The sequence below is a fragment of the Salvelinus namaycush genome, chromosome 12, assembly GCF_016432855.1.
Source record: "Salvelinus namaycush isolate Seneca chromosome 12, SaNama_1.0, whole genome shotgun sequence".
Classification (NCBI taxonomy): domain Eukaryota; kingdom Metazoa; phylum Chordata; class Actinopteri; order Salmoniformes; family Salmonidae; genus Salvelinus; species Salvelinus namaycush.
This window is the reverse complement of record NC_052318.1, coordinates 13,206,416-13,230,440: the sequence shown is the minus strand read 5'-3', so window position 1 is coordinate 13,230,440 and position 24,025 is coordinate 13,206,416. Positions and strand designations below refer to the sequence as shown.

Genomic DNA, 24,025 nt, shown 5'->3' with positions numbered 1-24,025 from the left:
TTTTATATCCCACCTGGTAAGATTTTGATGGCATTTGCTTCATGCTGTTCTATATGCTAAAAATGTTTTGAATGGGCCACATAAACAAATGTATTCATTCAGTCTAAATAGATTTGGAGAATAATGCCTACATATACTTTGTACATGGAATCACAGAGGACTGGGTCCTCAGGTAGAGTTCACATTCAACCTCAATCAGCCAGGGCATACACATTACAACAACAGACGAGTTACAGCAATTGAAAGCAACACTGCCACATTTAATTTCAATGACTTGCATTATGCACAAAGGGCCCTCCCCAAATAAGATAAAGGAGACTCAAAATTGTTGGTAAAAGCATGTCAATGGTAACCATGTTAGCCTTTTCCTGTGTGCTTGCGTCGGGTGGAGAGCCATGGCACTGCTGTTGTTATCCTAGTCAATCACAGTAGTCTGTTTTACATTTATATGAGTAATTTAACAGACACTCTTATAAGTCAGAGTGACTTACAGTGCATTCATCTGGAAGGAACAGGATGTTTCTGTGGGGAATTGTTCTCCTGTCATGTGACCAGCCTGTCAGACAAGGAAGGCAGGCTGTGAACTACGACTGAGAGCTAAAACCCTGACTTCACTGTTTCCTTCTTTTCCTCGCTCTCGCCTTTTGTTTGTTCACAGGCCTAGCCCGCAGCAAAGCGATATAACTGACTCTCATAGCTCTTGCTCGTTCAAAGGAAGGGGGGAAATTTTACAGGTAAACCGTTTCTCTCCCTTCTTTTGACTGTTTGCCAACAGCTTTGTGCCAAGGCAGGTTTTCCCCTTGAAAAGGTGCAGAGAGCGATTGCCCAAGAGCGAGATAGATCCCTGTAGTTTATGTAATGGAAAGACTGTTTGATAAGGTTGAGACGTGTGCTGGAAATCAGTCATTTATTACTGCCAGATAAGAGCCGATGATGACTGCTTTAATGTTGCTCTGTTTCATAGCCAATTCGTTGGAAAAAGTGCACTTTGAAGTATATCACAAGGCAGTGTGTTATAGATTGAGCATATCTCTTTGTATGCACATACATAATTGAATTACCTGATGTAACAAGCTGACAATACTCTATTTTCTTCTTGAAAATTGTTTATGTACATGTTACAGGGCCAAATAGGGAAGTTTGTGAGCACTATGATATTTGATGTAGATGTAGAGTTTCATCTCACTGATTTGGCAAATTCAATCTGAAACCTGTAAACGTGTTTGTGTCCTAATGAATTCTGCTGTTTTTGTATGCTGTGCTCTAGCCGTATTTAATGCAGTCAGCCGGGGCTGAGGCCAGAGCACGAGTGTTGAACAAAGGCCATTAGGTGGGTTGGAAAGGTAAATAGATTTAATTGCTCAGCAATAAACAAGAACACGGTGGCATCTCTGTGACATGCTGTTTTAGGTTTATAGCCAGAGAATATTCGTGGTAGGGAGGTTGTAAGTGTTAGCGAGGGAAAGAGTAAAAAAAAATATTAATGTTCATAAAATATATTTTTACATTTTCTAAAGTGGCTTCTGTCCTGGTCAATTAACAGAAGCCTATATGATATCTGTGTCCCTGTCTTTTACAATTAGTGGTAATGAAAGAGAAAAAGCAAGGTCGAGGTTTCTATTTTTGCCTACTGAGATGTAGCCCGAGGCCGGCATTGGATTCAATCCAACAGATTAACGACCTGCGCACAGTGATATACATTTAAAGGACATTTTGTGGAGATTACGTTTGCTGTAAACGTCTCTGCAGATGTTTAGCTCATGCCCAAATCACCTTATAAAGTCCATCGCATTATACATGTTATCAGTGTTGTTTTTTAATGGAATTTAAACTTTTTTTTAAAGAATTTTCATAAGTATTTTCACTTTGAGACCAATTTTAAATGCCAGAGGGATACAGGCAATTGGTAAAAAATTGCTTGAAGGGTTGGTGCAGTGATTGAACCCCGGTCTTCGGTGGGAGAGGAGTTGGCCTACATGTGGTTAGAGAAGGGGAGCATTACCCTTTACACCAGGGGCTCTGCATCTACAGTAGTGTGTTTGTTAGTGGGGGAGCGAGAGGGGGAGCAGAATCAAAGAATGCATAATTTAAATAGTAAACCCCTCTTCGAGCAAATGAGAGTGGGGCACTCAGACCCTTGCTGTGTCCCAACAACACTTAGAAATTAGGACAGTGACTTGGATATTGACATGATAAAATTAGGTTACACAATGTGAATGAATGTTGTGTGTGTGCATGTGCTGTCCTCCCCTATGAGGGAAGTAGGCAGATGTTTTCCACAGTGCTTATAATTCCTTATTGATAGTCTGGTAACAGTACTCAGTAAAGCAAACCATTTTCCAGCAGGGTGAAATCAGCAGTAATGGTTGTTTGCATGCGTGCCCACATACCAGAGAGCTGGGTGACTCATTGTTTGGGCCTGTGATAAATAGCTGCCTTTGCTCTACTTCACAGAGACAAATGCTTTTACCTTTGCATTGCCCTCTAAGATGATACGAGGGCCTTCTTTCATCCTTTTCCATTTGAAATTACAATCAGTAATGGGTTTATCCAGGAGCTACCCATTTACTGGACATTGATGTTCTACTAATAGCACGTGTTAGTACAATCTAAGAGTAAAGAAGAAAAGGAAAAATAACATATTTGTGGACAATAACATGTTGTTGTTGGCTCATGCTAGTGGACCATTTCACACGCACTGTTGATGAACATATTACACAAACAACTTAAGAAATGGATGTATTGCCTGGCAGACAAATGGAGATGGCGTGACCATCACGATGATCTGTTGCCCAAGGCAGGAAGCATTATTGAAGTTGTCACTGGCAACAGAGACTTGTATTTCTGCCTACACTGTGAAGATCCACCCAGAACTGACTTCTGGTCTCGTGTTAGCTGCCCTACAGAGCCGAGACATAGGCACACTTTTATGCCCCTCTCTTCATGGACATAACCCTCCATCTTCTTTGCTTATTGATTGGTCAGTTTATTATCTGTAGGTCAGTTTTTATCATGTTGTTGATTTGGTTTTCACTTTCTTCCCTAGCAGTACTCATTCACTTATCAACGTATTTTGATAATGTCATACAAACTTCTTTCCTAATGCGATCTATGTACAAAAGCCACAAGTATATACAACTAAACTCAATTAGAGGGGGTAATACAGTACTGGGTCAATATCTATTTGAAGTGATTTTCCCAGATGGGGTGTAGCCTTTCATTTAGTAGGACTGAGTGTCTGGATGTGTTTTTGCAGCCCTTGTCATCAGCCCTCAAAAGATGACGGAGGCCATGTTTGGGACAGGGAACGATCAGTGGGTCTGTCCCAACGACCGGCAGCTGGCCCTTCGAGCCAAGTGAGTACGCACTCCAAAATCTCTACCATCTCACTAAGTATGTGAGTGTTTTTGCTGTGTTACCTGAGGAAGATGTACTGGTTGTGTAAAGTATTCCTGTGCCCATCATTATTTTCATCACATGGTATAGTTTTTGTTGTAGAACTCAGTGTGTGTTTTGTTGTAACTTGTTTTTGATAGCATGGCAGTTCTATTTTATAAAACCATTGTGACCATTTGATCTTACACTACAATGTATATTTATGTATTTGATACATTTTGCACGTGTACTAGTTTGTTTGTGTTCAGTGCAGTCATATAAGGAGATGTTTTTGCTAGCAGGATAGATATGTCTGTAAGGCGTGCATACATGCATGCATACGCCTGTGTTAGCCACGTAACATGTTTCACTTTGGGCTGCACTGCCACATGTAATGACACAAAAGAATAAACATGAAAATTGATGAACAGCGTAAAGCAACATTTGTGTCTGTGTCCCAGGCTGCAGACAGGCTGGTCTGTCCACACCTTCTGTACAGACCGACAGAGGAAGAGACAGATGCTGGAGCAGCAGGAGATGGAGAACATCCTTAGTGTCATCCGCAGGGCTGAGGAACTGGAACAGATTGAACAGCTCCGCATCGGGTAGGACGCACGCACGCGCACACACCACACATGCGGTTGGTAATGCTATTGAAAATTAGAATAAAACCATGAATTTCTGGTAGTTTATCTGGAATGACTATCCTTAAAGCTGTCAGTTGCAGTACATAGCCAACTTTAGTATTTGTGTGTGTGTGTGTGTGTGTGTGTGTGTGTGTGTGTGTGTGTGTGTGTGTGTGTGTGTGTGTGTGTGTGTGTGTGTGTGTGTGTGTGTGTGTGTGTGTGTGTGTGTGTGTGTGTGTGTGTGTGTCCGTCCCAGGAAGCTGGTGGAGCGTCTGGACAACATGAGGAAAAGTGCGATGGGAAACGGCCTTTCCCAGTGCCTGCTGTGTGGGGAGGTCCTGGGCCTCCTTGGAACCCCCTCCGTCTTCTGTCAGGACTGCTGCAAGGTAAAGGCCACCGCACCTACTCTTCTGTTCTACTATAGCAGAGGCCCAAACAGACCTGAAGGGTTGCAGTGTCTTTGGTTTTCATCCAAATCTCTTCATCCGTAACTCTTCCCAGCATTTGAAAGTACTGTAGGGGATAGAGCAGGGACAATAAATTACCAATACCGATATTGCCTTCCTCTTATCGAATCAATTTTGCTTACATCTGTAATTTTTGTGATTAGGCAATGGCACTAGTTTACAACCGGAGTATGCAATTGAGAGGATGCACTGGTAGAACGAAGCGGAGCGTGCGATTTGGGGTGAATACATCAAGTAGCCTACCAATGGAACGTTTTTGTAGGACTTTAAAGGTTCAATCTGCGATTAAATTAATGAGATATACCCAATGTTAGACAAGAATCAAAAGTTATAAATGCCTTTATGAGCTTAGTTCAACTGTTGTACCCCATCAGAACCCCAAATAGAAGATTGATTTACTCTATTGTTTGTAAACAAGGTAATTGTAAAAAAAACACACACTATTATAGCCTCAAAACATGGTTGAAACTATACTTTTGATGTCATAGAGCTATGGGTGCAATGACTGACCATCTATCTAAGAATTTGAGTGGTTACATTTCTCCAGCCCCATCCCTCACTTTGTTATTGTTTGAACTGCAGATTGCCGCTTTACATTTACTGTTAGATCAATTACATGGCTATCTAGCAACAATATCCTATTTAACATTTGTAATCTAGCTAATGTGTTTTGAGTTCCCACTTCCTCGGGTGGTGTATTATGTAACATATAGCCTAGGTCAATATCCACAAAAAAATGGGGGGAAATTCATCTCTAAAGAGCCAAAAATAACTGATCATTCTGAATCCTATTTTGAAATGTTGCAAATTAAAATGTCAATCATGCATTCCCTGAGTAAGTTAGATGAAATAGCCAACTTCTTTCTTGTCTTACTTATTGATGACACTGGAAAAAGTTAGTCTAGAGCCCTGTCGATAATGGAAAGTAACTGCGTCAAAAAAATATGCTTTTGTATTTATCGATGATGTTGATAATTAACACACCTGATTCAACTAAAGGCTTGATGATGAGATGCGTTCACTACTCTTTTTAACCGTGAATCATTACAATTGTAGTATTCTCCTACAGATACTGTGGGTTTGACATATTGGCCATGAAGCCCATTGAACTTCTCCTATGACCAGTAGCTTTATCTAGATTGGTCATAGCCTTTTCCGAGTGTTCCCTCCAACTCCTCTGCTCTATGTGCTAGAGGCCAATGGCACTGGGACGTAATGAGATCAGAAGGGAGGAAATGAAACAACCCAGGGGAAATAGATTATGTGGGTCTCTGAGAGGAAATGTAATAAGTGGTATGCGACTGTATAAACCAGATAAGAGGGGGTTCATTCTGCTGTTCAATAGTGCCTATAATGGCTCTCATCTCAAACAGATACTTACAAGAGCTCTGTCATGTCTATAACGTAATTACTCTTGCCAAGCAAGGCACAGACCTAGTAAACAGAATGTATAGGACTCATCATTAGGGAATATTGTTTAATTGTAGTGAATGGCAGTTCAATTCACTGTTCCAAAGCATGGACTTGACTGGATAGCCAGCTTGTAGTAATCACTTTTCACCATTGGGTTGCAGCAGAGACCTCAGATGTGAATGCCTAAATTGCTTACCTAAAGCATGAAAGCGGGAGTGTTTAATGATAATCTATGTAAAATAACATATCAAATGGGCAAATATTTCTGAATATACTCATTCTCCTACTAATTTCCCTGTAAAAAATGTACAAATACTGTAGATTAGTTGACGTTGCATGATATGTTCAATGATGTTATGCAAACTCCTTAAGTAGTCTATGCTAGACTGTTTTATGTATCGCTCGACTACATGAAAGCAAATGTTGAGAGGTCAGTTTGAAGATTGTCGGAAGGAAAAGCCCGGTACTAAACTTAAGGGACAGGAGAGGGCAGCAAAGCCCTGGAAGAGGAACTGTGAGAGCAGAGCAGGCTGTGTTTACAGTCTCATAGGAAATGGATATGTGGATATCTTCACCATCCTAACTGGGAGGGACAGGTGTGGAGGCATCCAATATATTAAGTGTGTCCAATCCCAAACTTAAGGATGCTGCTAGGGACTGTGTGATGCTCGATGATGACCGGTTGGACTGTGTAAAGCTGTGCAAATACAGGCCCATCCAGGGAATGGGGAGACATGCGCACACACACAGCTAATGAAGTCACTACCCTGCCTTCGCCCACTACCCTGCCCTGCACCCTAGACACTGTTACTAGCCGGCTACTGCCCACTACCCTGCCCTGCTCTTTAGACACTGTTACTAGCCGGCTACTGCCCACTACCCTGCCCTGCTCTTTAGACACTGTTACTAGCCGGCTACCGTGCAGTACTGTACCCTGCAACTTTATAGAAAGTCACTAGCCGGCTACCTCGCGGTACTCTACCCTGCACCTTAGACACTAGCCAGCTACCGCCCGCTACTCTACCCTGCACCTTGGACACTGTCAGTAGCTGGGTAGTGCCCGGTACTTCGCCCTTCACCTTAGACACTGTTACTAGCCGGCTACCATGCGGTACTCTACCCTGCAACTTTAGAGAAAGTCACTAGCCGGCTACTGCCCGCTACTTTACCCTGCACCTTAGACACTAGCCAGCTACCACCAGCTACTCTATCCTGCACCTTAGACACTGTCACTAGCCAGCTACTGCCCGCTACTCCACCCTGCTCCTTAGACACTGTTTCTAGTCTGCTACCGCCGGCTACTCTACCCTACACATTAGACACTGTTACTAGCCGGCTACCGCCCGGTACTATGCCCTGCACCTTAGACACTGTCACTAACTGGGTACTGCCCAGTACTCTACCCTGTACCTTAGACACTGCTGCCCTATGTAGTATATAGAGTCATTGAAAACTAGTCACTTTAATAATGTTTACGTAATGTTTATTGTTCTGAAATCGTTGAATAAGACAAGATTACCATTCCTACAACATTATTTTGTTGAAATGGCAATTGATTTCTGAGAAATTAAGCTAATTGATTACACACATTATATATACATAGCTCATCCTATATAACTACTGCTGTACATACCTTTTCCTACTTTTAGATTGTGCATACTGTCTATACCGACCATGTATTTATATTCTGGACTCTGATATTGCTCATTCTGATATTTCTTCATTTCTAGTTATTATGATTAAAATATATATTTTATTTATTATTTCTGTATTAGTAAAATACTGTTAGACATTTACTGCACTGCTGGAGCTAGAAACATAAGCTTTTTGCTGCACTCGATTTAACATCTGCTAATTTATGTATGTGACAAATAAACTTTGATTTGATATGACCCTCAGTTCGCTGCAGGTGTGGGAGCGGCGGAATCTGTCTCAGTATAACATCACACACTTTAGGTCATTGACACACTGTGATTCTAGACTTGTTACGTTTTCCTTTCAACTTCTCTTATGAAGTAAGCTACTGCTTATTCAGTAAAGAAAAATGGAATTCCCCACAGTGGAGATAGATATCACATTTGAGCTAATTCATATGTTTGCATATATACTACTTGTTGAATGTTTACAGTCTTGTCAATAAATGCCCCCAGTCTAAACACAGCTCAGATTTGTTAGTATGTAATTGGAAGGTAGACAAATGTATTGGTCACTAGGTGACTGTAGTCTTCAGAAGAAGACCTGCTCTGGGTGTGAAAACTGACAGGTGTACACATCCATCAGACTATGCTCTGTAGCTAGAGTACAGATGAGATGGCTATAGTCAGGCATCTTTGAGCCAGTTATCCTGGAACCCAGAAGCAAATCTTCCGTGCGATGGCCAGCGTTTTGGCATAATATTCCATTTATATAAACATTCTGTTACAGTAAACTACTATTTTAGTGGCAGTTGACCAAAAATGTTTGATATTAGGAGGTGGAGACCCAGATATTCTATTTCTCTCTCACTCTCTAAAAATACTGAGTTACTTCAGGAAAGACAATTATTGTAACGATTTTCGTCGTCGGATGAAGAGTAGTCAGACCAAAGCGCAGCGTAGTAAGTGTTCATGTTATTTTATTAAAAACAGAACACTAAACAAAATAACAAAGAGAATGAACGAAAACGAAACAGTCCTGTAAGGTGCAGCAACACAAAACAGAAAACAACTACCCACAAAACACAGGCGGGAAAAGGCTACCTAAGTATGGTTCTCAATCAGAGACAACGATAGACAGCTGCCTCTGATTGAGAACCACACCCGGCCAAACACATAGAAATAGAAAACATAGAACAAAAACATAGAATGCCCACCCCAACTCACGCCCTGACCAACCAAAATAGAGACATAAAAAGGATCTCTAAGGTCAGGGCGTGACAATTATGAGCACTTCAACCAAGGTCTCTCCTCCATTGCATTAGGCTTGATTAAAGCTTCCTTACTGTGACTTTATCAAGTGAAATGTTATTGGTCACATACACATATTTAGCAGATGTTATTGCGGGTGTAGCGAAATGCTTGCTTTTCAACATCATAATCAACCCTGCTTCCAAATTGATTCTTCAGGTAATGTAATTGGATGTTTTTTACACTGCTGCATCCAACCAAGCTCTCGCTTTGTCAAAGGCTACGCTAGGTGAACACACTGAAGATCTTTGTTGTTCTCTAGGGACATACAAATGTTTCCTTTTTTCTTGTTGTAAGATAATGGATTTTTTCCATTTTAAGCAATGCAAAACATACACATACAAACGAGAGCATACAAACATCCACAGCATCATCCCTGCCCAGACCCACCTGCTCACACATCTCCAGCGCCCATATCACTCTCTGCCACATGGCCTCAAACTGCACCATTTTGTTTCTCTCCGTCTCCCACGCACTTTCAACATTTACAAATATTTTTCTGATGATTGTATTAATGCTCAGTTCCAAGTCGATCCCTTAGCCCTTACTCCCTAGCCACTGCTGTAGATCTGAGAGGACTGGATAGATTGATGCAATATGATGAAAACTACACCCAGCCAGCCATTCAGAGTGCAGAAGGAAGCTGTCTTCAGAAGTTCCTAGTGTGTAGGGGCTAGAGCCCATTTGAAATTCCGCATAAGTCTGCATGTTCAAATGACTCACCCCCTTTATTTGTGGTGGGAGGAGGTTGAGCAGTGTTTTGTTGAGTTGTGCAATGACTTGACTTCACATCATGGAAATACATGATGTGTCACAGTGACTTTTCTGTGAACTTTTCAATGTCACAAACTTGGCTGTGATGGCTCAGCAAATTTCCAACACTTTGATAACTATTGATGCTACACTATAATTGAATATCAGTGATTTTTATTCTGTTTCGTTCTTTAAACAATAAAAAGTGTCCTTTCAAAAGCTTTATTTTTATTGACATTCATTTCATTATTGCAGGATATTTTTTATCAGGCACGCTCCAATTTTATGAAGTACAGAGTTGTTGGACTTACTAAAAGATTTTCACTTGGCACTGACTGTTTTCAATTTCAATATGGAACATTGCATTTTGTATAGTAATTCAAGCCAAACTGTAAAATTATCATGTGCTTTTTTTACTGTTACAAAAGACAGCGGCAAAGTGCAACAACTTTATAGCTAAGTATTTATATAACTTTTTATAACTCACAGTATATAATACATATTAAAGTATATAATAGTATTGTATGACCTTTTTGTGTTTTGTCCACGTTACTCAGTACACCACTCATGGTCAATTCAAAATCGGGTCTTATTTAAAAAAAAGTTATTCTCTCTCTCTCTTACAGAAAGTGTGCACCAAGTGTGGCATAGAGCCCCAGTGCAGTCAGAAGAGAACTCAGTGGCTGTGCAAGATCTGCAGTGAACACAGAGAGGTAACGTGCATCCCTACAATTGGATAGCCCATCTGCAGTTGAACTGGCAACTACATGAAAACATATTTTTGATAATTCTTGAAATTACTATTCACATTATATACCAGATGGATGCTTTCCATTGTGGTGAGTCCTATATATTTATAAGGGGGTAAGCCCATTCAGTGAACACTTTTAGTTTGAGAAAAGTGCAATGGAAATACAAAAGCAAAACAGTATAATTTCATGGAAGTATCTTAGCAACAGCAGCAGCATCCAGAGACAATGTTTACCACAGGAGGTTGGTTGCACCTTAATTGGGGAGAACGTGCTCCTGGTATTGACTGGAGCGGAATAGTGGAATGGTATCAAATACATCAAACACATGGGTTCCAGGTGTTTGATGCCATTCCATTTGCGCCGTTCCAGCCATTATGAGTCGTTCTCCCCTCAGCAGCCACCTGTGTATACTGAACTAAAATATAAATGCAACAACATGCAACAATTTCATTGATTTTACTGAGCTACAGTTCATATGAGGAAATCAATCAATTGAAATAAATAAATTAGGCCCTAATCTATGTATTTCACATGACTGGGAATACAGATATGCATATATTGGTCACAGATACCTTGAAAAAATGGGCCTCACAATGGGCCTCAGGATCTCGTCACAGTATTTTTGTGCATTCAAATTGCAATCGATAAAATGTATTTGTGTTCATTGTCCGTAGTTTATGCCTGCCCATACCATAACCCCACCGCCACCATGGGGCACTCTGTTCACAATGTTGACATCAGCAAACTGCTCACCCACACGTGGTCTGCAGATGTGATGCCGGTTGGACATACTGCCAAATTCTCTAAAACAACGTTGGAGACTGCTTATGGAAGAGAAATTAACATTAAATTATCTGGCAACAGCTCTGGTGGACATTGCTGCAGTCAATTGCACGCTCCCTCAAAACTGACATCTGGGGCATTGTGTTGTGTGACAAAACCGCACATTTCAGAGTGGCCTTTTATTGTCCCCAGCACAAGGTGCACCTCTGTAATGATCATGCTCTTTAATTCGCTTCTTGATATGCTACACCTGCCAGGTGGCTAGATTATCTTGCCAAAGGAGAAATGCTTACTGACAGGGATGTAAACACTTTTGTGCACTAAATATGAGAATGTTTTGTGTGCATATAGAACATTTCTGAGATAATTTATTTCAGCTCTTGAAACATGGTACCAACACTTTACATGTTGTGTTTATATTTTTTTTTGAGTGTCGTATCTGTCTGTGGTCCCACAGGGCTGTAGCTAGCTGACAGACTTCAGACAGAGTGCTGCAGGTTGGCTTCTCCAGGGATAAGGTTTCTCTCAGGGTTTGATTTTGGCACCCATTGGTCATCAGCAGGGCTGGCAGGATCTGGATGGGCATCTCACCACAGTGTTGTTTACAATGCACAAGCCTGATTGGGGTATTCATCTTTCATCTTTTCGATTATGGAAATGTGCCTTTTAATGCTGATAAAAGAGCGATAAGTGTTTGCGATGACAGGTTTTTTTCGAGGGATGTGCCAGCACTGTAGTAACGACATGGAGCATTCTAGACCCTTCAAGGTATGCCTTTCAAAAGTGTTCTGCAATTTAGTCCTGTCATTTTCTCCTCCATTCGTATATCAATCTTGGATCAGGATCTTGATACCTGGCCATAGACAAAACGGATGTGCATTATTTCAGCTGTACTGTTGGTTGTCATTCAAGCTGAACACCATTTTGGAAATTACAGTAACAGCAGTCAATGGCCTATATTCATTCACTATGCTATAGGACTATTTTCATTGGCCTCCCTCAAGGAGTTTATTGGTTGGCCTGTTCCTTGTGTGGGGGCATTTCTCTGAGTAATTGAACATCTGAACCACGTAATATTACCATATGTAGGCCTATATCCAGATTATTCAAGTAATTTGCAACTTTCCCCTCATGGAAAGCCATATCATGGTTGTGCCCCAAAAAAGCTGCTTAGATAGAGCCTGTGAATTGACAAACTAGATGTATTATTACCGTACAGCACAGACCTTCTTGGTTTTAGGTAGGCCGCCTTTGTTCAAGTTTCATTTCCTCCATGTTGACATATGGATCACCAGGCACCCCTGACTTTAATAGGGGAGGTGGAGGGAGAATGAGGATGGGGTTAGTTTTAGCAGAGAGATCACAGTAGCTTATGAATAATTCCACGGCTCTGCAGAATTGAGGATTGAGAGAGGGCACTGTACCGTAAAGATGTTTATGTTCAAATCGTTTTCATTGCCAAATGTTTTAACCACACACTGTGCCTCAAAAGGCAGTCTTCATTTGTCATTCCCCTCTGCTGTGAATCTGCTCCCGCAGATAGTCACCGTTTGAAAGGTAGTGTTTGACAGGACACCTTATCGACCTTCCTTAGATGGTGCCGGTGCTTACTCAAAATGGCTGTCTTCAGTCGGATTTGGGCTTGGTATGACATGCCTCTGTGGAGGCGCCCCTCCTGAGTTTAGTTTCCTTTCACTCAGTTCTATTTTGTTAACTCTCCTCTCTTTCTCTCCTTCTCACAGATTAGTGTTCAGATTAGGGTTGAGCGGTATCCAGATTTTCATATGGTCATACCGTCCTTCTCGCATCTCGGGATTGACCGTATTACTGGTTTAGTTCACGGGGAGGGGGGGGGGGGGTAATTTTGTGCTTCATTTGCTCTTCTCTACTGGATGAGAATTGATGAAGGGGCATTCTATCAGCAGACAGCGCTCTGACTAGTTACTTTTCTCAGTGTAACCAGTCTACTTTTCTCTGTTAAAATGCAAGATTAACTTTAAGCAAAACATTAGGACATTTAGCTGGCTTCATTCTTTCTATGATACACATTAGAAATATGAGGCCCATGCAACATTTTTGCATAAAATAACGTGTTTTTCATTGTAAGCATTTCACTTTCACAAGCTACACTATACAAAATGATGTGGACACGCCTTCAAATGAGTGGATTCGGCTATTTCAGCCACACCCGTTGCTGACAGATGTATAAAATCGAGCAAATAGCCATGTAATCTCCATAGACAAACATTGGCAGTAGAATGGCCTTACTGAAGAGCTCAGTGACTTTCAAAGTGGCACCTTTCCAACAAGTCAGTTCATCAAATTACTGCCCTGCTAGAGCTGCCCCGGTCAACTGTAAGTGCTTTTATTGAGAAGTGGAAACGTCTAGGAGCCGTGAATGGGACCGTCGAGTGCTGAAGTGCATTGCTCGTAAAAATACTCTGTCCTTGGTTGCAACACTCACCACTGAGTTACAAACTGCCTTTGGAAGCAATGTCAGCACAATAACTGTCTGTCGGGAACTTCATAAAATGGTTTTCCATGGCCGAGCAGCCGCAGACAAACCTAAGATCACCATGCAGTCCGATGGATGAATCTGGGTTGGGCGGATGCCAGGTGCCCTGTCAAACACTACCTTTCAAACGGTGACTATCTGCGGGAGCAGATTCACAGCAGAGGGGAATGACAAATGAAGACTGCCTTTTGAGGCACAGTGTGTGGTTAAAACATTTGGCAATGAAAACGATTTGAACATAAATGTCTTTACGGTACAGTGCCCTCTCTCAATCCTCAATTCTGCAGAGCTGTGGAATTATTCATAAGCTACTGTGATCTCTCTGCTAAAACTAACCCCATCCTCATTCTCCCTCCACCTCCCCTATTAAAGTCAGGGGTGCCTGGTGATCCATATGTCAACATGGAGGAAATGAAACTTGAACAAAGGCGGCCTACCTAAAACCAAGAAGGTCTGTGCTGTACGGTAATAATACATCTAGTTTGTCAGGAGAACGCTACCTGCTCCAGTGCATAGTGCCAACTTAATGCTACAGCATACAATTACATTCTAGACAATTCTGTGCTTTCAACTTTGTGGCAACAGATTGGGGAAGGCCCTTTTCTGTTTCAGCATAACAATGCCCCCGTGCACAAAGCGAGATCCATACAGAAATGGTTTGTCAAGACTGGTATGGAAGAACTTGACTGGCCTGCACAGAGCCCTGACCTCAACCCCATCGAACACCTTTGGGATGAGTTGGAATAACGACTGCGAGCCAGGCCTAATCGCCCAACATCAGTGCCCGACCTCACTAAAGCTCTTGTGGCTGAATGGAAGCAAGTCCCCGCAGTAATGTTCCAACATATAGTGGAAAGCCTTCCCAGAAGAGTGGAGGCTGTTGTAGCAGCAAAGGGGGGACCAACTTCATATTAATGCCCATGATTTTGGAATGAGATGTTTGACGAGCAGGTATCCACATACTTTGGTCATGTTGTGTATTTTCTGCCAAATGTGTTGCACTAATGTATTTTCTGTGTAGGAAAACTATAGTTACATGTCCCTGATCACTCTTGAAGCAAAAGCCCCACTGACTTTCAATATCAAATGTGACCCCTTTCAAAACACAGCTGGACTTACCTGCTCCCGCTTTCTCCTGTTGTGCTATTAACAAACACTTGACTGGCTCAACTGTTCTGGAGAACTATGGTAAGCTTCATAATGTAACAGGTGAAATGAAGAACGTAATCTGCTTTATCTCCTAACATGCTGCACAAGTTGACTGCAGGTATTTTTTCAAATTTATTACAAGCAAAAAACATTTTGCTTATTTTGCATACTTATTTACAAAAGTATTTAGACCCTTTGCTATGAGACTTGAAATTGAGCTCAGGTGCATCCTGTTTCCATTGATCATCCTTGAGATGTTTCTACAACTTGATTGGAGTCCACCTGTGGTAAATTCAATTGATTGGTCATGATTTGGAAAGGCACACACCTGTCTATAAAAGGTCCAACGGTTGACAGTGCATGACAGAGCAAAAACCAAGCCATGAGGTCGAAGGAATTGTCCGTAGAGTGCTGAGACAGGATTGTGTCGAGGCACAGATCTGGGGAAGGGTACCAAAAACATTTCCTTGGTCAGGGTGGTGACCAAGAACCCGATAGTCACTCTGACAGAGCTCCAGAGTTCCTCTGTGGAGATAGGAGAACTTTCCAGAAAGACAACCATCTCTGCAGAACTCCACATACCTCATACCCGTGTACCAGCTGTCTTCTTGTACCATCGTAGTCGTCAGACTGAGGGAAAACTTGAATGTAAAATGGTGGTGGTGTTAGTTGATTAGAGTGCTCTAGTGCTGCACTGCACCTCGTTGGATCTGACCTTTAACTTTTTACTGAAGTGGGCTAAATCAGTGTCACGGAGTGTTTCTTGGTAGTCTTAAACAAATCTACTTCGAAACAAAAGTATACACCTCACATATATATTTATGCGATAACAAAAAGATGACACCTGCACCATGTCAGATATAGAGTTGAAATGTATTACATTTTGAGTTTGCATCCCAATATTACATACGTCACAGAAGACTGAAATATAATGAAACCGTTTGACATAGAAACACTGAATTTTCTGCAGGTTTTTTTATAATGTTTATTAATGATGAAATTATAGCAAATATTAATAACATTCCACCCATGAGGTCACTAGAAGGCAATCTGATAATTTGACTGCAGGAAGGGGCTACTGGATTCTGCTTGGGCTACTGGATTCTGATACAGGATCAATTATAGTGTCTTAATAAAGGATTTACACCCCTTGACTTTTTCCACATTTTGTTGTTACAGCCTGAATGTAAAATAGATTAAATTGAGACACAATACCCCATAATGTCAAAGTGGAATTATGTTTTTACAAATTTTTACAAATTTTCTTCTGAAATCACCTTATTCCTAGAAATGAATACAAGGCCAGGTATGTCCTGCTTTTCCATATGGAAGAAAATACAAAATTAAATAAACCCTGATACCTCATTACCACATGTCTTATATATTCTTAAAAAATTTGGATCAATCTCAGGGTACAAGCTGAATCTAGGAAAGAGTGCACTTTTTCCTGTAAATCAGGCTGCTTTAAAGTGTTCTTTTACAGGCTTTCAGTTTAGGATGGTCCAGGATCAATTCACATACTTGGTAGTTAAAGTGACAAGGAAATATTTAAATTTGTTTAAGGAAACATTGTTGATCTAGCGGACAGTTTGAAACACATGTTTATATTAATTTCAATGTTTACCCAATTTTTATTCCAAAATCATTTTTTTTATTCACTGGATCAAAAATTCATTTATTTTATTTGGGATGGCAAGGTACCACGGATTGGTAGAAAACATTTACAGAAGCCTAAGGCATTGGGTGGTTTAGCGCTACTAAATTTTCAGACATATTATTGGGCTGCAAATTTCAGAGGACTTTTGTACTGGCTGCAGACTGATCCTACTGGCTCTAAACCACTCTGGGTCTAAATGGAGTCTGAATCATGTAAACCTGCAGCACTCCTCGGTGTTGTGCTCGTCTCTTCCAGTGTCCCTAGGCAAAAGGTGTGTCAACCCAATTGTAAAGCAGTCGCTTCTAATTTGGAATCAGTTCCGTTTAGCCTTTAGCCTCCGAGGCTTTTCTCTCTCAGGCCCGATCAATCAGAAGATTTTATTTCCTCCATCTTTGAATGATGGGGCTTTTGCCATCTGGCACTCACTGGGCCTCTCCTCACTATCCTAATTATTATTTGATGATACATTTGCCTCTTTTGCTCAGCTACAGGAAAAGTTCAACCTCCCCAATCCCACTTCTTCCGCTCTCTTCAGACTAGGAACTTTGTCAGAGCTAACACACCTACATTTCCCAATAGGCCTGCTAGTAAGGCTATAGAGAGTATCTTTGAGCTAAACAAGCTTCCTAAGGGTGCAATTTCAGATGTATATGCAATCATTCAATTTTATTTATTTTTTATTTCAGCTTTATTTAACCAGGTAGGCAAGTTGAGAACAAGTTCTCATTTACAACTGCGACCTGGCCAATATAAAGCAAAGCAGTTCGACACATACAACAACACAGAGTTACACATGGAGTAAAACAAACATACGGTCAATAATACAGTAGAAAAAATAAGTATATACAATGTGAGCAAATGAGGTGAGATAAGAGAGGTAAAGGCAAAAAAAAGGCCATGGTGGTGAAGTAAATACAATAGAGCAAGTAAAACACTGGAATGGTAGATTTGCAGTGGAAGAATGTGCAAAGTAAATATATAAATAATGGGGTGGAAAGGAGCAAAATAAATAAATAAATACATTAGGGGGAGAGGTAGTTGTTTGGGCTAAATTATAGATGGGCTATGTACAGGTGCAGTAATCTGTGAGCTGCTCTGACAGCTGGTGCTTAAAGCTAGTGAGGGAGATAAGTGTTTCCAGTTTTTCCAGAGATTTTTGTAGTTCGTTCCAGTCATTGGCAGCAGAGAACTATTAAAGACTCGATTGAAAAAGGATTTGGGGGAGGAACTTGTGGAAGACACCTGGGAATCTGTGCTGCGCAGGGTGCATTCGTCCTCTTTTAGCACTAGACACAGCCTCATTCAATTCAAAGTGGTTCACTGTATCCACTGGTTCGGGGCCAAACTTGGAAGAATATTCTCTGAATTTGATCCTACTTGTGTCCGATGCAAAACGGATCCAGCCACACTGTTGCATATGTTTTGGGACTGTCACAAACTGTTTGGTTTCTGGGAATTAATATTTAAATGTTATAGCTCCGTCTCCCCTTACAGACCTTTTTGGAGTACTGCCCATAGGTACTCCCCTGTCAAGAATTCAGTCGGACACTTGCTTATACAACTCTTTTAGCTAGACGACTAATACTCCAGAACTGGAAGATGGCAGTTCCCCCATCTTATAAAAATTGGGTGGGAGATGTGTTGTGCTCTCTGAAATGACAGAAAATGTAATTCAATACATGTGGGAACTCCAAACTGTTCTATGATGCTTGGGCTCTATTCCGGTCTTACTTTGAACAGTCCATCCTCTGATGGCATTCTTATTAAAACAAAAATAAGTCTGTATTTGACACCCCTGTGACTCACAGGTTGGAGGAGCATTTCTTTTGGGGTTTTTGGGGTTTTGGGGGTGAGGGGGACATTGAGGTTGCTCTGCCTATTGATTCTTATTGAATGTGACTTGCGGATGCCTTATTTCTCTTGCCCTGTCAGAGATTAAAATGTGAGCTTGTTTTTCACTATTTTTTATTTTGTTTACGCTTACATTAAAAAAAGCATTGTAAACTTTAATTTTGGTCCAGTGGATGGTCGGTCTGTGGCCATGACTGTCTGAGTGGTTGCATTTCTCCACCTGTATCCCTCGTCTGTTTACAGGAACAGCGGTGAGGTTACCGCTCTGTCCCTCTTAACTACAGTATTCCCTTTAATCTTTGTACCCTTCTGCCCAGTGTGTTTTAACTTGTCTATAGTACCCTATCTTCATAGTTTCTTTTTTTCTACTTGAGTATTTTATTTATATTGTTTGTTGTCTTGTGTGTAAAACTGAAAAAAGAGTGAAAACATTTTTTTTTTTACAAATGAAAAGCTGAAATGTCTTGAGTCAATAAATATTTAACCCCTTTGTTATGGCAAACCAAAATACATTCAGGAGTAAACATTTGTTTAACAAGTCACATAATAAGTTGCATGGACTCACTGTGTGCAATTAGTGTTTTAAGATGATTATTGAATGGCAACCTCATCTCTGTACCCCACACATACAATTATCTGTAAGGTCCCTCAGTTAAGCAATCAATTTCAAAAGCCGACTCAATCACAAAGACCAGGGAGGTTTTCCAATGACTCGTAAAGAAAGGCACCTATTGATAGATGGGTAAAAAAAAGCATACATTGAATATCCCTTTGAGCATGGTAAAGTTATTAATTACACTTTGGACGGTGTATCAATACACCCAGTCACTACAAAGATTCAGGCGACTTCCTAACTCAGTTGCCTGAGAAGAAGGAAAACCACTCAGGGATTTCACCATTAGGCCAATGGTGACTTTAAAACAGTTTACAAAGTTTTATTGGCTATTTTATTACACATTGCTAATCTAAATGACAGAGTGAAAAGAAGGAAGTCTGTACAGAATAAAAACACATCACTCTTCATATTTTCAAGCATGGTGGGGGCTGCATCATGTTATAGGTGTGCTTGTCATCAACAAGGACAAAGGAGGTTTTTTGGGGGGGGGATAAAAATAAACGTAATTGAGCTAAGCACAGGCAAAATCCTACAGGAAAACCTGGAGCGGTCTGCTTTCCAACAGACACTGGGTGACAAATTCACCTTTCAACAAGACCGTAACCTAAAACACAAGGCCAAACAGGACCCTGTCTTTCAAAGATAATTTGTAAAAATCCAAATAACTTCACAGATCTTCATTGTGAAGGGTTTAAACACTGTTTCCCATGCTTGTTCAATGAACCATAAACAATTAATGAACATGCAGCTGTGGAACGGTTGTTAAGACACTAACAGCTTACAGACGGTAGGCAATTAAGGTCACAGTTATGAAAACTTAGGACACTAAAGAGGCATTTCTACTGACTCTGAAAAACACTGCTCATCTGCGTGAACGTGCCTTAGGCATACTGCAAGGAGGCATGAGGACTGCAGATATGGCCAGGGCAATAAATTGCAATGTGCGTACTGTGAGACGCCTAAGACAGCGCTACAGAGAGACGGGACGGACAGCTGATTGTCCTCGCAGTGGCAGACCACGTGTAAAACCTGCACAGGATCGGTACATCCGAACATCACACCTGCGGGACAGGTACAGGATGGCAACAACAACTGCCCGAGTTACACCAGGAACGCACAATCCCTATCAGTGCTCAGACTGTCCTCAATAGGCTGAGAGAGGCTGGCCTGAGGGCTTGTAGGACTGTTGTAAGGCAGGTCTTCACCAGACATCACCGGCAACAACGTTGCCTATGGGCACAAACTCACCATCGCTGGACCAGACAGGACTGGCAAAAAGTGCTCTTCACTGACGAGTTGCAGTTTTTTCTCACCAGGAGTGATGGTCATATTTGCGTTTATCGTCGAAGGAATAGGCGTGACACCGAAGCCTGTACTCTGGAGCAGGGTCGATTTGGAGGGTCCATCATGGTCTGGGGCGGTGTGTCACGGCATCATCGGACTGAGCTTGTTGTCATTGCAGGCAATCTCAACGCTGTGCGTTACAGGGAAGACATCCTCCTTCCTCATGTGGTACCCTTCCTGCAGGCTCATTCTGACACGACCCTCCATCATGACAATGCCACCAGCCATACTGCTCGTTCTGTGCGTGATTTCCTGCAAGACAGAAATGTCAGTGTTCTGCCATGGCCAGCAAAGATCCCGGATCTCAATAACATTGAGGACGTCTGGGACCTGTTGGATCGGAGGGTGAGGACTAGGGCCATTCCCCCCAGAAATGTCCGGGAAGTTGCAGGTGCCTTGGTGGAGGAGTGGGGTAACATCTCACAGCAAGAACTGGCAAATCTGGTGCAGTCCATGAGGAGGAGATGCACTGCAGTACTTAATGCAGCTGGTGGCCACACCAGATACTGACTGTTACTTTTGATTTTGACCCCTCCTTTGTTCAGGGACACATTATTCCATTTTTGTTAGTCACATGTCTGTGGAACTTGTTCAGTTCATGTCTCAGTTGTTGAAACTTGTTAAGTTCATACAAATATTTACACATGTTAAGTTCGCTGAAAATAAACGCAGTTGACAGTGAGAGGACGTTTCTTTTTTTGCTGAGTTTAGTTTTAGCAGACTGTGTTTGTCTATTGTAGTGACTTAGATGAAGATCAGATCACATTTTATAAACAATTTATGCAGAAATCCAGGTATTTCCAAAGGGTTCACATACTTTTTCTTGCCACTGTATATTATAGTGATGGGGAAATTGTTAAGCACACAGGTTGTTCTATGGTCCTATTTGCGATGACACACTATTTTTTTCTGACCTCATTGCAACACATCCCGACCTTAACTCTCATCATTTGATACTGGATGGAGATTTCAATTGTGTATTGCATCCAAGTCTAGACAGATCCAGACCGAAGCCTAGCAATGTAATTTCAAAATCAGGCGCAGTAATCAACACATTTCTAGAATCCTATAATTTGTCTGATCCATAGAGGAGGAGGAATCCCACTGCTAAACAGTACTCCTTTTTTTCTCCAGTCCACAACTCATACTCTAGGATTTACTTTTTCCTGCTGGACAATATAATTCTTCCTTTTGTAACTAATCGCCAATATCACAGCATTGTTCTCTCAGACAATAGCCCTGTCCAGCTAGATATCCATTCTCCGGACAGTACTGCGTCACAACGTGCATGGCGACTTGATCCACTACTACTATCATGTAGTGCGTTGAAAAAATACATATCAACTCACAGTGATGTCTTTTTACAGATCAACTGCACCCCTGACATGTCTCACTCTGTGTGGGAGTTGTTAAAAGCCTATCTAAGGGGCCAAATAATTTCATACACAGCGAATGACAACAAACAGCGCACTAAGCGCACTAAACCCTTCGCATCAGATCTATCTCACCTCATTCTAGATGTGGACAACAGGTATGTCTCTTCTCTGACTCCTGAACTCAAAGAGCGACTGCTACACCAATCGGAATTTGACAATCTTTCCACTAAACAAATATTGCAGCTTCTGTTTAAGTCGAGGCAGATATTTTATGAACATGGAGAGAACTGGCAAGTTATTATCTCACCAGCTTCGACAATCTGCTGCCAGCAGCACCATATCTGAAATCTGTGTTGCAGCTGATTTCACTTCTACCAATCCCAAAGAAATCAACAATCAATTTAAGCAATTCTACTCTGCTCTTTACTCGTCAGAGTCTCTTCCTGACACATCACGTATGCATGCATTTCTAGACAATCTAGACATCTCGTCTCAATTCAGATGAACAAACCAACACGGATGCCTCAATAAGTGATGATGAAGCTACTCTGGCAATCCAGTCTATGCAAATGTAAAATGGTATAGAATCCTCTTGATCCCCTCTGTTGAAGAAGCTTATACCTTTTTTTATATATTTTCAGTGGTATTTTAAACAAACACATCCCCATAAAGAAAATAAGAATTAAAAACAGATGCAGCCCTTGGTTCAACAGGCAGATCCCTCTAGCCATACTCCCAAGTACTTGTATGAGTACCTCTAAACCCTCAGAGGTAGAAATCACACCTGTGGGGAGAGGGGCATTCTTCGTACCAAACCACATGACCTTTGTTTTGGAGGTGTTCAGAACAAGGTTAAGGGTAGAGAAAGCTTGCTGGACACTAAGAACGCTTTGCTGTAGAGCATTTAACACAAAATCAGGGGAGGAGCCAGCTGAGTATAAGACTATCATCTGCATATAAATGGATGAGAGAACTTCCTACTGCCTGAGCTATGTTGTTGATTTAAATTGAGAAGAGCGTGGGGCCTAGGATCAAGCCTTGGGGTACTCCCTTAGTGACAGGCAGTGGCTGAGACAGCAGATTTTCTGACTTTATACACTGCACTCTTTGAGAAAGGTAGTTAGAAAACCAGAGACACCAATACTCCTTAGCCGGGCCCACAAGAATGGAATGGTCTACCGTATCAAAAGCTTTGGCCAAGTCAATAAAAATAGCAGCACAACATTGCTTAGCATCAAGGGCAATAGTGACATCATTGAGGACCTTTAAGGTTGCAGTGACACATCCATAACCTGAGCGGAAACCAGATTGCATACCAGAGAGAATACTATAGACATCAAGAAAGCCAAGTTTTCCACACTTTTGATAAGCAGGGCAAAATAGAAATAGGCCTATAACAGTTAGGATCAGCTTGATCTCCCCCTTTAAATAAAAGACGAACCGTGGCTGCCTTCCAAGCAATGGGAACCTCCCCAGAAAGGAGAGACCTTAAAGAAGAAAGGGTCTTAACCATCTGACCCAGATGTTTTTTTGGGGTCAAGTTTCAGGAGCTCCTTTAGAACCTCACACTCAGTGGACTGCCTGCAGGGAGAAACTTTGTAGCGGGGCAGAGGAAAAAGAGGGAGAAGCATCGGGGATAGTTGCATTAGAAGGGGTGGGAGATGAGGAAATGTTGGACGGGCAAGGAGGTGTAACGGATGTGAAATGGCTAGCTAGTTAGCAGTGGTGCGCGCTAATAGCGTTTCAATCTGTTACGTCACTCGCTTTGAGGCCTTGAAGTAGTGGTTCCCCTTGCTCTGCAAGGGCTGCGGCCTTTGTGGAGCGATGGGTAAAGATGCTTCGTGGGCGACCGTTGTTGATGTGTGCAGAGGGTCCCTGGTTCGCGCCTGGGTCGGGGTGAGGGGACGCCGTAAAGTTATACTGTTACATTGATGCTGTTGACCCGGATCACTGGTTGCTGCGGAAAAGGAGGAGGTCGAAAGGGGGGTGAGTGTAACGGATGTGAAATGGCTAGCTAGTTAGCGGTGGTGCGCGCTAATAGCGTTTCAATTGGTGACGTCACTCGCTTTGAGGCCTTGAATTAGTGGTTCCCCTTGAATTAGTGCGGCAAGGGCCGCGGCTTTTGTGGAGCGATGGGTAACGACGCTTCGTGGGTGTCAGTTGTTGATGTGTGCAGAAGGTCCCTGGTTCGCGCCCGGCGCGAGGGGACGGTCTAAAGTTATACTGTTACAGAGGCATGGCTGAGTCAAATAGGAATTCGGACTTAATGTGATTAAAGAGCTCAGCCATGTGCTTCTTGTCAGTAACAACCACATCATTAACATTAAGGGACATGGGCAGCTGTGGAGGAGGAGGGTTTATTATCCAAGCCTTTAATCGTTTTCCAGAACTTATTGGGGTTAG

General features: G+C 41.8%; 1 protein-coding gene across 1 annotated transcript in view; it reads left to right on the top strand.

Moving 5' to 3' along the window:
• The first annotated feature begins 641 nt into the window (after positions 1-641).
• Positions 642-24,025, top strand: part of LOC120056777 (rab effector Noc2-like) — a 60,204-nt gene continuing 36,820 nt past the window's right edge. Inside the window, exons 1-5 of the mRNA XM_039004982.1 lie at positions 642-734; positions 3,257-3,356; positions 3,837-3,980; positions 4,258-4,387; positions 10,206-10,292. Of these exons, the coding sequence (XP_038860910.1) occupies positions 3,280-3,356; positions 3,837-3,980; positions 4,258-4,387; positions 10,206-10,292 (438 nt within the window). The 5' untranslated portion in view covers positions 642-734; positions 3,257-3,279. The remainder of the gene's footprint in view (positions 735-3,256; positions 3,357-3,836; positions 3,981-4,257; positions 4,388-10,205; positions 10,293-24,025) is intronic.